The sequence below is a fragment of the Scomber scombrus genome, chromosome 4 (genome assembly GCF_963691925.1).
Source record: "Scomber scombrus chromosome 4, fScoSco1.1, whole genome shotgun sequence".
In the NCBI taxonomy this organism is placed as follows: Eukaryota; Metazoa; Chordata; class Actinopteri; order Scombriformes; family Scombridae; genus Scomber; species Scomber scombrus.
The window spans coordinates 4,194,369-4,211,414 of record NC_084973.1 but is presented as its reverse complement, the minus strand read 5'-3'; the positions used below and the strand labels follow the sequence as shown (position 1 = coordinate 4,211,414).

Sequence of the window (17,046 nt, the reverse complement as noted above, 5' to 3'; positions counted from 1 at the left end):
TGACCTGAACCAGATTTTTAGGTTGACACAAAAAAAAGCCCCCTTGGATCTGGGTCAGGTCTGACTGAGATTGCTACTGGTCTGGTTTTGGGTCTGTGCAAAATTTTGATTGGACCTAACCAAAAGGCTGATAGCACGAGAAACACATGGTGCATCTTCATCATCAGCCAATCAGAGTGCAGCATGAATGTGGCATCGTGTTAGAGGTTGAACTATTGAGGCGCAGCCGGTTTTTAGTCAGATGTTTGAGTCAGACCGGCTTTGACAAAACTGGAGCTAGAAGACGCTCCTTCTAGAAGGACTCCAGTCCTCTTAACGCCTGAATCCTGCATCTGGCAGTCCCATTTGGGTTCTAGCACATCAGGTATGTTTTGGACCCCTGAAGACTTCTTGCTGTTTTAAAACACCAAGCAGATGTCACAGATTACCACTTTAACACAGCCTTCTTTAAATGATGTGTGTACCAAGTTCCTGGCACTGAAGGCAGCGGGGCCAAAAGAAAGCCACCCATCTGACGGAGAAACAAAGACTAGGAATCATGTCTGCTCGCATGTTTAGCAGCATTTAGAATGAAATCCGGCAACAACGTACTCGTCTGTCCAGCAGAGGTCTCCCTCTGACACAGATTGATTCATTTCTTATCCTGATCCTTCATTAATAAGAAATCTTTTTTTTTTTCCTTTGCGGAGATTATCAGCTCCCTACCCATCAATGGGTGTTTGAGAAAAAGCATTGCATAAACACTTTGGTCAAAAAAAAAAAGAAAAACAATAAAACTAAAAAGCAAACCTAGCTATCCTCCCCTTCCCCTGCAATAAAGCCTTACATCCCCAGTCTATGATTGTAAAAAATACCCGTATGCTCCTTTTTTCAATGAAGATCCCACAGATCCAAATAACTGTCACCTTAACTCATGGAATGTTAAATTGACAAGACCGCCTCCCATAAGCAGGATGTCTGAGAGTCCATGCAGATAAAGTAGCTAAATTATGCTAATTCAATTTGCATCTTCAGTGTGACAAAAACACTTTTTTTTTTTTCCTTTTTCTTTTTCAATCTTTGATTTCACGCAGCTCCTTTGAACATTCAGCCTCTGATTGAGGTGCCAAAGTATCCACAGGGATTTGGTTTTAGACTGGGCAACTCTTCATTTAACAGCAAGAAAAGGTACCTGAAAATAGCAACAACATCTTCCTGAGGTAGTCTCAAAACACTCGTCACATGTGTCTATCCGCCCCCATCTGAATAAAATAAACTCTTTTAAAGTCTAGCTCTAACAATGGCAACACTGACACATTGAGCAAACTGGATACACACTTGTAAACTCCAAAGACCAATGCATCTACGAGCATTTGTTTTGTACAGAAGCATGTGCACAGTGTAAATCAGCATACATTCAGCTCTGTCGTGTAATAAATATATAAAGAAAAAAGTTACAAAGAAAAACAAACTAGCTGCTTGTCACATTCACAAGAGGGGAGACCAGTCCCTCGACTTTTTGGGGGGTCATTTTTGGGGGGTGGGGGGTGGGGTCTAGTTTCCGGAGGAAGTGGTCACGCAGGGCGACGGGCCGGTCCTGTAGCTGGTCAGGCTGGATTTGCAGGAGTGCAAGGCTGCTTTGAACAGGAGGGGGAGCTGCTCCAGAGGGACGTTCACCAGCTTCCCTGAAAACACACACAACACACACAGCACTCAGGATTAGCTCATGTACAGGATACTGGATTCTGGAATATATATCAATTCATCAGGATCTGCTTCACACATACAGATACAATAAGGCAGGCGGTCACTGAGTGCACAATTTACATATTCGGATCTGATAGGTTAGTAATGTTCTCAAGGTGCCACTATATCAGAACCAGTCCATGAAGCTAGTTAGAGCAGTATCAGTATAGTATTATTTACAAGCTATTTGTGGTCATTGGTTGAGCTCAACAAGGAAACACTAAGAGGGAATCTGATGCTAAAAAGAGTGTAAATGTGTCAGATATCACTGGATATAACTTAAACTGCTGAAGCTGAATAGAAGCTTTACATCTACTTTTAAATGACTGTGTGGACACACTGTGGATTTAGTCCTCCATCACTTCCATTGAAAGCATATTTGAAGGAGATCTTTTAATAGTCAGTATGAACAGGAGGAATGATTACAGAGGAAAACCTTGTTCACTGGTCGTATGATGCCTGACTGCTGCTTTAAAGTGAGAACCTGTTCTTTTAACTTTTCATTTAGAAGAGCAAGAATGTATCATTTCTTCTTTCAATGACAATAAAGTATCCTTGAATCCTTGAAAAATAACACAATTACACTTTCAGTAACATTGGACAGACAGAAGCAGTCTGTTCTAAGAGGTCTTACCTGCGATGCAGCGAATCTCCGGCAGACACATCATGATCTCAGGGAAGCGTTTTGGCTGGTGCGGATACTTATACTCGGTGTAGTCCTGACACACATACCAGTAGCGCTTGTTCAGCTGCTCGAGCTGCGAGATGTTGGACAGACCTCTGATATCTGCAAAAGGTATAGCAGAGAGTCAGGTAGTGAATACAATGAGAATACTGAAAAGGCTCGGTTGTGATGTAATGACAGAACTTGTCCCGTTACCTTGGTTGAGGAAGTTGATGGCTTTCATACAAGCGTACTCCTCATTGCTGACCTTCAACTGGTGGAACTTGCGGAACAGATATATCAACCTCTCCATCACCTCCATGCCGTCCTCGCTGAAGCTGAGGAATCAAGACGGACTTGTCAACTTATGCTGGACAGTTTTAGAGGTAACTGTCTCTACGGGATTAGGGTTAATACCATTTTAAAGCTTTAAGAAAATGGAAGATTAGTTTTAATAGGTTTACTGTCCACATGTTCACATTAAAAAAGGAAGCGGCGCATCAAGAAAAAGTTAAATCCACTATCTAAAGTTTCTACGCTTCAACGAACAAGGAAGAGATGAGGGAGGGAAGATGTCAGATCCACTCGAAGTATTTTAAGAAACATTTTGCTGATCACACAGCTTTTTTGAAAGGAGTCTGACAGATCCACAATAATTAATTAATTTCACTTGTCAAGAGTCTTGCGGTTCTAAGAAAGCTTCAGAAAAGCTGCCTCTGTAAATCAGATACTCGCTCTTAAAAAAACCCTAAACTTCAGGCAAATGGGCTGAAACGGCGCCGTATATTAGGAGAATGTGTGTCATGAGGTCAGATACTTTAAGTCTGATTTAAACAGAACCAAACCCCCCACCTCCCACACACACACACACACACACACACACATCCCTTTTCTATCTATAGCGAGGGACGTGCGTGTATTTCACATGCCTGGACAGATGGTGCTAGCCACTGCTCTGTCCTGACCAGTCCTCCCGTTCACGGACTGCTTGGCTGGCCCTCGACCAACAACAATACTTCTGCTATGATAGCAAACATTATCTAAATCCTATTGGAGATATTGAGCTCACACAGTGGAACGTCTGACCCGGTGATTTATGGAGTTGGCAAAACTCCGGGAGGCTAAATCTAACATTTAATAACTTGTGTTTGTTAATGGTGCGATAGCGTCTAGAAAAAGAGAGGTAGGAGGTAATAGGAGTCTCCCTAGATGAGATATAACCATATAGTCATTTGTTTTGATGTCTGAATGCAAAAGTTAAACCGGTAGCCTCGTCGTTGTTAAGCTAACATTTAGTTGGCTACTAAACATCAGGCTGAAAACAATGTAAGGAGAGTTTTTGGTCACTTGCTGTCTATCAACACGCCCTACAGACATGAACAAACATCATCATTCATTTGGAGCCATCTTTCTGTCCAATATTCACCCTCTTTTAGCTCTGTTTTGGTATTTAGCATCTCTTTAGCTGCTAAATGCTCCACTGTGTTCACCAGCTAGTCGCTTTGTCTGTTAGCCTTTTTGTGCTGAGCAGGTGGTGTTCAGTAAGCTTTTTCACTGTAAATACCTGTCTGTTGATGATGAGATTGAACAAAAACAGTAAATAACTCTCTAACTGTAGAGACACATTAAAGCAGATGCTTAAACCCTTCGTAGATCAAAGGGGAACTGCTAAATTGCTAAGAATTGTGCATTTGCCACTATGAGCAACACTGTTCACATTACACCTAGTCATGTGACCTATTGTTGATATGGATATATATATTAGTGCTCCTTTAAGTGAGTCTTTACCTGTCGTCTTCTTTTTTTGATTGGCTACAAACTACTTAGAGTTAGTTATAAGGGCCTCATTTTCACAGTTTTGGTAATCTTTCCTTTCCAAAAACGTACAATAAGGGATCACTCAAACCATTCTTTCTGACACTCATTTCTTTCCGAGTCTCTTTCACTCACCCCTGCAGCTCATCATCTGACGGCGTGTACTTGGCGGTGACGTCGGCCAGGTCTCCAAAGATCTGGGCGCTGTAGATGGTGAGGCAGGACAGCAAGATGAGCTCCTGCCAGGTGGAGCTGAGAAGGCAGGTGTAGTCCTCTATGGAAAGCTCGCAGAAGAAGGGCAGCTTCTTGATCCAGGAGATCTGGCGGAAAAGCAGCTCGTCTGCCAGGCGGCACAGCAGGGCAAACAGCTCCACCTGTGTCACTTTGTACCTGGGGAGACACAAAAAAGAAGATAGCACTGTGAGAACTATGGAGACATTGGCTTGTTGAGTAAATTCAGCTCTGAAGTGTTTACAGTGGATTATCCTTGACAAGATGAATATGATACAATTGATAACATAAAGTGAATGACCAAACAGATACAATCAACAGTAGTCTGGTATCTATATGAACAGTGAAGAGGTCTTGCTATAATCATTCTACCTGTTCATACTGACTATTAAAAGATCTCCTTCAAATGTGCTTTCAATGAAAGTGATGGAGGACTAAATCCACAGTGTGTCCATACAGTCATTTAAAAGTAGATGATCAGCTTCTATTCAGCTTCAGCAGTGTGAGTTAATCATATCAAGTGATATCTGACACATTTACAGTCTTATTAGCATCAAATTCCCTCTTACTGTTTCCCTGTTGAGCTGTGGTGGAAGTATAGTGACAAAAAGACTAACGTTGAAACATATTAGATGAAGATTTGACTCATTTGGACGGCTACTTTTTTACACAGAGAGACGACTGTGGATATTGTCATTGTAAATGCATTATGTAGAGATCTTCTAATGGTTAGTATGAACAGGAGGAATGATTACTGCAAGAAAAAAAGGTTTCTCATCCTGCCCTGTCTGTGTTCTAGTCCTGTCACATAATCACACATCAGTATGCAACTGGATGCATTTTATAAACATCTAGGGGAAAAATTGTTGGCACATATTTCAAAGTTTTACATAAAGGCCAATCTGCAGTCTGCATAGCCTTCAGCAAATTTTTCAAATATGTTAGGTGGGCCGAGTCACCGACTGAGACAAAATACCGGCAGACAGGCTGAATTCAAAGTCCTTTTCCATCATTGATTAGAATCATTTATCAGAATTATGAGAGTAATACAGAAACACAATACAGACATTCTTGAAGTATTTTTGCAAATGAAATAAACAGTCTGAATGTGTTTACAAGAAACTCCACGCTAGCAAAAGATTTAAATCACTAATAACACATTGAAACTCTACATACTTCTCTACATACCCGTCTTCTATGAGCATCGGGGTGGCCAGGGGGGCCAGGTCCTCTGCCGCCACCAGCTGCAGCACCAGCGGGTGGGATTGTGGGTAGAGGCTGCGGGGCTGGGGGGCCAACAGGCCAGACTGGGCGGCGTAGGTGAACAGGTGAGGCAGGAGCTGGTAGTGTGTGGACATGGAGGTGTTGATGTACTGGTCCCTGAGGGCCGCCGTGTAGCCGTTCATTTCCACAGAGCGACTGGAAGCACACACACACACACACACACAGGTTGAGGGTTACATATAGGGGGAAATGTATTTGTTTTTTGAAATTTTGGGAAATATACTTAGCTAGAATCAGATTAAAGGACTGATATCTGTGTTTTCAGATGCCCCGATATACTACTATATCTCTGGACATACAGTCTGCTCCTTTAAACTTTAGAAGCTTTGTTTTTATCTGGGGAAGGCCAGCTGAGCTCCATTCTCTCTCCATTTATACCAAAACTTTGCAGTTCATTTAGTACCTGCATACCACAGCCTATGCTCAATAGGTAGTTTGTTATCGTTGTTCATTTAACTCAGAACGATCCTTCTGAACAGCTATCAGACTGTGCGGCTACCGAGATAAACCTCATGTTTACACAAAATGAGTCAAAAATAAATGACACCATGCAATCTGCTAGACAATATTTGTCCTTGATGAGCACAGATAGACAATGCGCTCGTCTCCAAGAACAGATAGAGCAGATAGCGCGGCGAGTTCTTTGTGCTCGCTATCATCGGCGAGCCCGAGGAGCTGCATATTCAGGCATTCTTCGTCTGATGAATACCTTAACTAAAAGTCTGGGTGAGATGGGAACGAGGTGTTAGACTGTCAGGGCCGGCTCATTATCTCAACGATGGGGCGAGTGCCGGTGCTGAGCGGCTGAGTGGATGAGACGAGTGACTCACTTGGATGACAGAGTGGAGGCGGGTGATGGCTGGTTGCCCTCCGAGGCTCCGTTGCTGGGCGAGCTGTGGTCGCTGTCGCCGTTGTTGCCCCAGGTGTGCTCGGGGGCGTCCTCCTTGAACTCCTGACCCGACATGATGCGCTCGATCTCCTCCTCTGTAATCTAAAACACACACAAACACACACACAATGAGAATTCCGCCTGTGTTTTAGTGGAATTTACAGCACATCCTCGTGTGACCAAAAGCAGCTCAATTGATCAGCATCAACTAGCCGAGTGGCCGCTTTTCACTCAAATGCTGAGGGAGCAAGGACGGTGTGCACAATGAAACAGTGAGCTAAAGCAAGAAATAAAGGAAGAAAACAGGTGTGTGTCTGTGTTTCTTTGTGTGTATTTGATTGGCTGATACACAGATGCCTAAAATAAAAGAATTTTACAGGTCAGTGCAAGGAGAAAACCTAGACAAAAAGGCATTTTGAGAGATTAGCATGCCAGAAAATGTTATGTCCTGTATCTGTGGCCAGGGTCAGCTCTCTTTCATTTCAGCACATATACTGAAACAGCAATTCATTCCATATTCATTACAGAGTGGTCCTCTTTTCATTAGGGTTTAGAAATAAAGCAGGCTTTTAATGGAAGCAGGCATTCCTGTTATGTATATATTTTTTTCACTTAGTGAATTGAGCCTGAATGAATTGACCACATCCCTTCTCTGAATAGTGGCTCAGTGGTACTTAGCCTCATGTCACACATTTTCCTGACCATCCGTTCTCTAACCAGAGTTAATAATGGTGCCAGTGCTGAATGGGGAATAATCTGTATAATCGCGATTATACTGATGATATAACAAGGTCAGGGCTCATTCTCATTACATGCTTCACCAGTATCCCCTTACACCAAAATCATTAGCATCACAGCACTCCACTCAGTGTTATTTAAGTGAATGGTTTTGAGCTCTGAATGCATTCAGGGTAGGCAATCTCGAGCCAGAACAATGTGTGCAGATGGGGAGTTTGGGAGCGGGTCAGTGAGTGTCACAAAAACAACATGTTCAGTCATGATTTACCTGAACAGGCCCGATGCTTTTGTTTCTCCCTCCTGGCATGCCATCCTCCCTGATTGCTGCGTGACAAAAAAGGCAGATACATTTTTTAGAAAAGATTCATTAAGAAAAAGTCAACCGTGATTAGTGTCACAGCTCTACTTAGTGGCTGAAATAAATCACTAAATACTGCTTTACATTTACAGAATGTTGCAGTTCTAACTATACTTTTCCTTTTATTTTTTGACAGGCAGACTTTTTTGTCAGTCGTTTTCAGAACTATGGTTTGTTTTTAAAAAAAGGGGGAGTTAATCAAATATATTTCACATGTCATGACAAGCTTGTCTAAATGAAAGAATTTGGGAAATAAATCACATAAAATGAGAGCATCAGGCTGGAACAGAACTGGAGGGTCATTTACAATGTTCATCCACAAGGGGGCAGTGTAGAACTAAGAATCAAAGACTGAAACTCTCCTGATGCAGGGGACAAACTGCAAGTCCAAACTACTTACTGTTCATTTTACTGCCTGTGTGCCACTAAGCACCACACAGAAGACCTGCTGGTATAGATTATAAGTAGAACTAATGTGTTACAGCCTTCATTGTTGGGTCTCTTTAAATTAAATCAAAGAGTACAGTCTAGACATGCTCCATGTGAAAAGTGCCTTGAGATAACTTTTGGTGTGATTTGGCACTATATAAATAAAGATTGATTGATTGATTGTGGGCTTTGAAAGCAGCAAAGTCAGAGCCTAAAGTCAAAGGCTATATACAACTATATCGTCCCAGAGGCCCAAATTACCTTTGCGGTTCATCCCCATTTGCAGACACTTGAGCAGGCGGCAGTACTGGCAGCGGTTGCGCTGCTTGCGTGACATCTCGCAGTTCTTGTCCCGGCTGCAGCGGTACACGCGCTTGTTGCAGATGCTGCGCTTGAAGAAGCCCTTGCAGCCCTCACAGGAGATGATGCCATAGTGCAGGCCTGTGGCGCGATCTCCACAGATAAGGCAAGTACGCTGGTCAGCTGGATCATCTGCAGAGGAAAATTTGAAAGAGAAACATGAAGAGGGAAAAATTTAGAACCATATCCACCCACTTTAAAACTGGGTTTTTTTAAAAACACTAATTCATCCATACCCTGGGAAAAAAAACAGTGGGTGCAAAAAACCTTGCTGAAGACACAAGTTTTTAATTGAGATCATGGGGGCGGTTGAAGCTTAAGCACTAGCCGGGCGCTGGCTAATCCAAAAGGTTCTTAAGCTCTAACTCTCATTTTGTGAAAGTGGAGGTGTAACATGCAGCGGGACGGAGAGCGGAGACGTCTTGCAAATGTTTTATTCAGAAGCTCTGATGGGAGGAGGCAGCGAGCTAAAACGACACGACTGATTTGTTTACAGTCTCTCCTTTCTCATCTCCTAACAACAGCCGGATCGCATGAAGGGTCCTCTTTCTCCAAAGACCTCGGAGACCTATTACTCAAAGTCTCGAATGATGATGTGCTTTGTCAAATGTTGTTCCGTCAATCGAGCTTGTGAAACACAATTCAAGGTGTTTAAAATTTTGATTGTCCACATTTAGCGCTATAGCAGTACAGTAAAAGCCTCATCTTGCGACTAGTTCGTCAGATGTTCAACACAGGCTTTCTCTCATTCATTAACCTTGTTTCCTAAGAGGGCGCAGACTTTTTTTTGCTGATCTCTCCAAAACTGTGAAAAGTTGTTAAGACAGGAATCAGCGAGGGCGGTAATTTGGAACACATGTGAGTGGATATTTAAGGGCTCGGGGTGAGAGGTGGGAACTCGCAGCAAGGAAGTAGCGGGGGAACAGGATGTCCTTAACAAAGTACATTAAAAATAGTAGCTGAAATGACATGATCAAATGAGTGATGTGGGTTTGTGAGGCTGGCTGGCAGCGTACTGACCATGAAAGGGTGAGACGTTAAGATGGCAAGGCGAGAAAACGGACCCGAGTCTCGCAAACTGATTCGATATGACGTTTTGGGTGTATCGGAGAACGGCGTAGGGAGAGGATCAAAGAGACGGATCCCACTGAGGACCTTCGTTGTGAAGCCGCTTTACTAATCGTGAAGGTGCTCTCAAACTGTGAAGACAGCAATCTGAGAACGCTGCCGAAAATCTTCTCTTAATCCCCCATCTACTGTACCTCCAGGCCACATAATGCACATAATCAAACTCACTGAGGAAGCGGAGAATTAAGTCGGAGTGCATATTCTCTGCTGTCCATGGTGTTAAGCTTTATCTCACACACACACACACACACATACACTCATTCGCAAATGAGTTGGACTCCATGGTTACAGAGAACAGTCTCGCTCTGCAAAGCCTGGCTGCAGTGGGAATGGTACTTCTACTGATTCATATCAAGGCCAGACTGGCATCGAACACATCAGGACCAGAGAGAGGTCAGACTGATACAACATGCTGATGTCTCTGATACGATGGATGCTCCTCTCTGACCGGTGTACCACACGCCGAAAAGATGTGCTGAGAGAGCTCCATTAGTGTAGGTTACACTGGAGAGTCAAGCTATGGTTATAGAGATACAATCCCAGAGAAAACACTGAGTATTACAGATGTTCACCATGTGCAAAAGGTATTTTGAGGAATTGAATAACTAATGGGAGATTAAATACAAAATGTTTGAGACAAAACAGCTATCCCAGCCTTTTGTGATGTTTTTCTATCCAGAATATGAGCAAGCAACATTTTGCTTCCGCTGCTGTTGGTCAGAGGAGATGTGGAATTTGCTCTTATTTACAAATGCAAAGATGTACACTAGAAGAAGTATCAAATAATGGGACATGGAACATTTCAAAAATGTCTGTTACGTGCAGGTCCTCGAGACATGAGGTAAGTCGTAAGATGTGATATACAACCTGTATAGTTCTTTCAAAAAGGTTTTCTTTATCATTATTTTGACAAGCTATTTAGCTCAGTATTGTCTCTTTTGGTGATAAATTGTTGCATAAATAGTTGCATTTTGCAATGATGTCACATATTTACTTTGCTTTCTGAAGGATTCTACCTCCCTCGGCATTCCCAACAGGGGTGGCAAGATAAATCTGAAGAGTGTCAAGATGCCTCAGCAGATAGGAAAGCAAAAAGAACGTATGCTTATCTTTTCTAGATATTCCCTGAGAACTACTTTAACCCTTTTAGGCCGCTAAATATCTGAAAATGAAATTATTCTAGCAATAGTCCTCTTCAATCCTGTTTCATTTTTAACATAACCCTCTTTGTTACTTTAGGTGAGCTAGCTAACATTTATGACATAGCTTGTAAATTGCCTAAATTTTTGTTGCGTAGCAACCACAGTCCGGTAATACTCCATGTGTGGTTTGAGCTCTTGATTCCTCTGTTGCTGAGTACACTCACAACCCAGCTTTATGTTTTTATGCTGGAGCAGGAGATAAAAGCCTCCTGCAGGTACCTGATCACAGCCTGACGAGGACTCGGGAGCACTGGATGCGGGTGATGTAAAGAGCTGAAATGTTGCTGCTGAAGGAAGGCCATGGTCGGGACAAACAGCAGAACATATGTGGACCGTGTGTGTGCTTTCACCAAGACGGCGTGGAGCAGACAAAACAGGTCTGATGCTGCTGTCCAGCAGGTTAATGCTGCCTGCTGAGCCTGGAGATTAACCTAAACATCTGATTAATGTAAGACGCTTGTGTAATGCAACAAACGGCACTACACACAGGAGGGACCTTTACCCTCCTATGGGATTCTGTGGTTGGTAAGCCCATAATGGAGGGAGAGAGAGAGGGGCTTCCTGCGTGGCTCGATGTGAAGAGCAAGGCAGCACCATCTACCCAGGGGTTCATCTCCTGCTGGTGGGCGGTTAAAGTGCATCTTTGTTTATTTCTAACTTCATGTATCAAGGGAGGATTTATTGAATCTATGCTTTTTCAGCAATGCCCTACTGACTGACTAATCATTCACTTAAGCCGTAGTCTCTCACACACACACACACTTTTCTCAATGGTCCAGACTGGGAATTGATTTAGACATGCTGCCTTTTATACCATTTAAAATTACACTTACAGATCCAACTTGAGTCATATACTTCTGTAATACTGCTTTTATAAAAATAAATGAAAGCTTAAATACAGGTATTATATGTTTGGGAGTAACTTGTTGAAGGGTATGGATGTGGTCACCTCATGGGACATGATAGAGGGGAACCTGATACTGTTGTCAGAGGTTGACCTAGTCACCCTCCACTGGTTAAAAGGTGCAATGTTGTGACAATAAACAGGCCTCAGTAGCACAATCTTTAATATTCAAATGAGCAGGATTAAGCTTTTGTGTGTGTATATAATTTAAAGGGGCAGCTCATCAGAGGCATGTGACTGCTAAGCCTCCCAGAGAGAGAGGGAGAAGGGGGGGGGGGGGGGGGGGGGAGTTCATAGTGGGCTGCAGGGTTCATGTACTAAAGGTAATTAGAAGGAGGCATGGGGGTGGATGGGTGGGGGGCACATGGCATAAAGCCTCTCCCAGATAAAGAATGGTGAATAGAGGACTTCTAAAAGCCCAAAGACAGATTACCATTTAAATGGTGTGAGGTTTAAGTTTGCTGCCTGCAGAAGACTGCAGGGGCAGCCATACTGTACAGAGACAATGGGGCGTCACACAGTGAGCCCATCCTGGGATTAGAATTTAACTATTTTGGTGATTAACTCTATACGGCACAGAGGTTAAATCGACTCCGAGAGCAGAGGAGGCACTAGCAGTCAGAGAAATATCCTCGCTGCTGTTGACTCAAATCAACTCTGCAGAGATGATGAATACTGTAGTATCATTAAAGAGAAATAAGAATATAGCACCGCCTATATTACCTGTTCTGTCCAACCAACAGCCTAAAATTGCAATATATTCAGTTTGGTATCACGCAAAGTAAAGAAAAGATTTTTACCTGAAAAAATGGCTTAAATACCAAGATCAGTGTCAATCAATCTATTTCAGCTCCATATAACATACAGGAACTAAATCAAGAGAACTGACAAGGGCACAAGTTAATGTCTGGATTTGCTTTTAAGGATTCATAGATGTCCAGTGAAAAAGTTTTAAAAAGTTGACAATTATGAGATATACATTATACAGCAACAGTATAAAGTACATACTGCATGTCATCATTAATACAACCATGTCCAATATCTACATACATGAATTTGTCTGTTTAGATTGGAAATATGAAGTATTTATATTAAAAATGTTACAGTTATAATATCTTTAACCTTGGGTTGGGCCCACATCAGCATGTTGCAGAAAAGATGATACATATGTTACATGTTGTAGTTATGGAACTTTTCATAGCAGTTTGTGATCTACTAATGAGAAGGTGGAAAGGTTAAATGTAATGCTTATTGTCACACATGCATAAGCTCTTACAAATTAGATACAGGGTTGGTGTACAAACTTCAGACGGGGGGTGATATGGAGAGCAGAGTATTCTCATGTGTGTGAGTTGAGGAGCAGGTCAGCACCGATTCAGCTCAAGTCTCAATAAAGAGCTTTCCAGCTGCTAAGCCGCAGAATAAAAGACAGAGCGACACCTCCGAGAAGCCGGAGAAGAAAAACTTCTCACTTCTCCACCATCCTCCTCAATCAGCAAAAGTGCACTTTCAGCTGAAAACGACGCCGCTCTCACTGCAGCGGTCATCCTCGACTCTTAAGGGGATGATTTTACTGTAAGTAGAGCTTAACATGAGGCCAAGCGAGAGACTGTGGCATCATAAAACCATGTGGAGGATCAAATAAACAGACAGTATGGATCCTCACCTCCTCAGCCAGCCATTTGTCAGCCCATGTGACCATTCAGAGAATGCATTAAAACCATATATTTCACTGGCCAGCCCCATGTGAAACGCCTGACTTCCTTCAATGAGGAAAAAACACAATGGCTATTAGTTGCCTCACTCGGGCTTATTTGCCAAATCTATCACCCTGTCTTTCAAGTGCATGGCCACCATATAAAACAGGCTGATTCACACCTTCACACACTTGATCTCAGCGTGTCACGTCCTATGACTCCTCCTGCTCCTCCTCCTCCCTGTAGATGACAGTTAAATATTCATGGCATCTACTGAGGGATTTCACTTTGTAAAGGTTGTGAGTTTAACATGTCGGCAGCGTGTTTGACCCCCCCGAGTATCGCGGACGTCTGGAGAAGTCATAGAACAGATATGCAACAAAAGAGAAAAAAAACACTTGACCTTCCCAAAAGTATGAATTAAATGAGGTCCCCAAAATTCTCGTTAATTTCTAGAAGAAGGATTGTCAGATAATTGTGTAATGTTTGCATTCACACCAGGACGATGGAGGTAAAGGGAATTTCATATGTGTTGGGCACAGTATTGAAAAATGACACCTAACACTGGGGTGTCATTTCTAATGGGGACTCAAAATCCTTTGTGTCCTCCCCAAAATCTTTTCATTATTACTTTTTAACTGCATATGCTACTGTTTGGCCAGCCATCAGATTGTGGATGAGAATGTGAGCTTGGCTGCTGATTTTAAGGCCTGATATACCCCCCCCCCACCCCCCCTAGTTGATTATTCTGGATAATCATATTTTCTGTCTACCTGCTGATGTCAGGCTATGACTGAGTCATCATCGATACACTCTTGATAGGTAACATTGTTACTATGGCTGTAGAGTGAAATAGTTACCAGCTAGCCACGTATTTCTAAGAGGAGGGAAAAAAGTGATTTGACTTGAATATTTAAGGCGGTTGTAAAACGGCATCATTTTGCTTTCAACCTATGGAACAAGCAGCAAGTATCAACCAACAATGTATGAAAAACAGAGTCCCTCTTGCTCCTAGTAACATTAAATCACACATCACGGGTTCAATGGTGGAACTCCACTCTTTCAAGTCTGCTTTCATATCAGAGATCAGATGAGGTGGAGGTGCCTATGGAATAGTAGGGAGAAGTAGAGCTGAGCTGCAGGGAGGTTATATGTGCTGTATAAGGGACTCTGTGATATTTTCAAAACTTATGCTTAGCAGTCAAAAAGGCTTTTATCAATGATTTGTTAAATAACTTAATCAGTCAGTTCGAAAGTGATCAGAAACATCATCACCATTGATTTAATAGAGATATGCTCCAACCAGTCTAAACAGTATTTTCTGTTATTAAACTGAGTTATCTGTGTGAAGTTCTGGATTTTGTACCGTTAAATGTATGTAGAAATGCAGGAAGTGAGATTCATATCACCCTTACACTGCCCACTGAGATAACAGCAACATCTCTTCCCAGAAACAACATACCAGTGACTGGAAAATCTACAGAACACCTTGTGAATGGTTTTCAAAGGGACTATTATACTGATAAACTGGGACAGTGTTTCTGGGAGGACACGTCCCATTCACCTCCATTATAATACAAATCACACCAAAGCTATAATGTTTTTTAAACAGAATCTGTGTAAAACAAGGCATTGATTATGTCATGTCTACCCTAAAGTAAAAATGAATGTTACTTTTTCCTTGTGACAATATTTGATGAGGGGAAAAAAAGGAAAGAAATGGTTGTAAGTCAATATTTTCCTATGTTTGAAAGTCCAACATCCATTATTTTTACTGATAGATGAGGTCAGCAATGTTAAACATTCTCAAAGCTGAAAAAAGAGAAAGAAAAAAAGGTGGTAAAGGGGAATTCCACCAGTTTTACACATAATGGTCACTCTACTCCTGAGGAGCTTTGTCAACCTGAAGATGTCATCAGGGTTTTCTGAGTTTGGGCGTCGGGACTACAATTGTTTTTCCGACAAGTAAAAAAAAAAAAGAAGTTGTTATTGATTGCATTATGGGAAATGTAGGATGTGGCACTTTTTGAGTTTAGCCTACACACTCTAGGACTAAATGTAGGAATATCTTTCAACTGCATTGATTTGGAATCCTTTAAGACCCTCAACTATACAAAGGGAGAATCCCTTTAATGTGTTCTTACTATTTAACTTATATTACTTACTGATTATCTGTCCTAACTGCTAATGGAATTTGTAGTTTTTTGTTTTTTTTTATACATAGATTGCTGATTTTGAGAGAGATGATGAATCCTCTCTGATGAAGACTTTTTCTCTCTCCAGCTTGGGTGCAGGAACCCCCGATGCTCTGTATGATTGTGTCACCCCTACACACACACACACACACACACACACACACACACACACACACACACACACACACACACACACACACACACACACACACACACACACACACACACACACACACACACACACACACACACACACACACACACACACACACACACACACACACACACACACACACACACACACACAAGGCCTATTAAAGGCTGCATTGTTTCCCAGGGGTCAGCCCGGGTTTCATTCCAAACTTTTAACACCAACCAGGAAACGCAAGTCGAGCATTTTAAGCCCCAGTCAATGGCAAAGACAAACAGCGCTCTTGTTTCCCACTGCTGCCAATATGTCCCGGCAAAATGTCTCACTGTAAGAGACAGCTGACTGAGTGAGATGAGCGTCACTCGTCATGTGGAATTACGTGGAGTTGTCTTTTTTTTTTCATGTGGCGCAGAGAGGGGGGTGAGTTCTATGTAGAAGAGCAGAGCAGTGTGATTTTTAAATCTGAAAGACAGTCGTTGCAACTTGACTTTTTTTTTTTAATGCTCTCATTTAAGAAGGTGCCTGCTTCTTTTTTTTCTCCTTTTTTTTTTTTTATAAAGCGGCCAGGTTTCACCGTCTCTTTGACCCTCTGTGAGCCGCTTCACACTGAGAACAGAGATGTATCGCGGCCAAATCTCCCTATTGTCCACACCCCGCGCACACAAAGGCTGGTGTATAGTGTAAAGCAGCCTTTTGAGTGGCTGACAGAGCAACAAGGCCTGCTGCTGAAGGGGTTTTTTTTCTCTTCAGGTTTTTTTTTTTTTGTCTCAGGCTTTCCATCACAATCGTGCCCAGCTGAGAAAGGGAGCGGGGGTTGGAGGAATCTGCTGTACTTTTCCGCTTGCTGGAAAACCCTCCCTCCCCTCCTTCTCTCTGCCTTCTTTCTTCTTCTTCTTCTTCACCGTTTTCCCCTCCTCATATCTCCTTCTGCTCTGAAACTTATCTCTTCTACCTGGGGGTGAAGGGGGAGAAAGGAGGGGAGGGGAAGGGAGCTGTTTCTCTCTCTCTCTCTCTCTCTTTCTCTCTCTCACTATGACTGGTATGTACATGCCGTGGACACACATCTAAGACATTCACAGAGGTTAAAGGCATCTGAAGACCCTCTGGGAGTCAGATTCGGCATTCCTTGCAGCCCACATTGTGATGTTAATCTTTAAAGTTACGTGCATGCAGTTGCAGATTGGGCTCCTCCACAAGACAATGGCAACCTGTTGACATCGCTGTCCTGATAATATACACCCAGGCTTACAGACTAAACCATTAGCATTGAGTAATA

The 17,046-nt window shown here is 42.5% G+C and overlaps 1 protein-coding gene across 2 annotated transcripts in view; it reads right to left on the bottom strand.

The window, feature by feature from the left end:
- Positions 1-331: 331 nt before the first annotated feature.
- nr6a1a (nuclear receptor subfamily 6, group A, member 1a) overlaps positions 332-17,046 on the bottom strand; it is an 88,814-nt gene continuing 72,099 nt past the window's right edge. For both annotated transcript variants that reach the window (XM_062417282.1, XM_062417283.1), the window contains 8 exons: positions 8,395-8,625; positions 7,615-7,670; positions 6,550-6,710; positions 5,624-5,854; positions 4,340-4,594; positions 2,606-2,727; positions 2,360-2,512; positions 332-1,664 (listed from right to left, as the gene is read on the bottom strand). In XM_062417282.1, the coding sequence (XP_062273266.1) occupies positions 1,534-1,664; positions 2,360-2,512; positions 2,606-2,727; positions 4,340-4,594; positions 5,624-5,854; positions 6,550-6,710; positions 7,615-7,670; positions 8,395-8,625 (1,340 nt within the window). In that variant the 3' untranslated portion in view covers positions 332-1,533. The remainder of the gene's footprint in view (positions 1,665-2,359; positions 2,513-2,605; positions 2,728-4,339; positions 4,595-5,623; positions 5,855-6,549; positions 6,711-7,614; positions 7,671-8,394; positions 8,626-17,046) is intronic.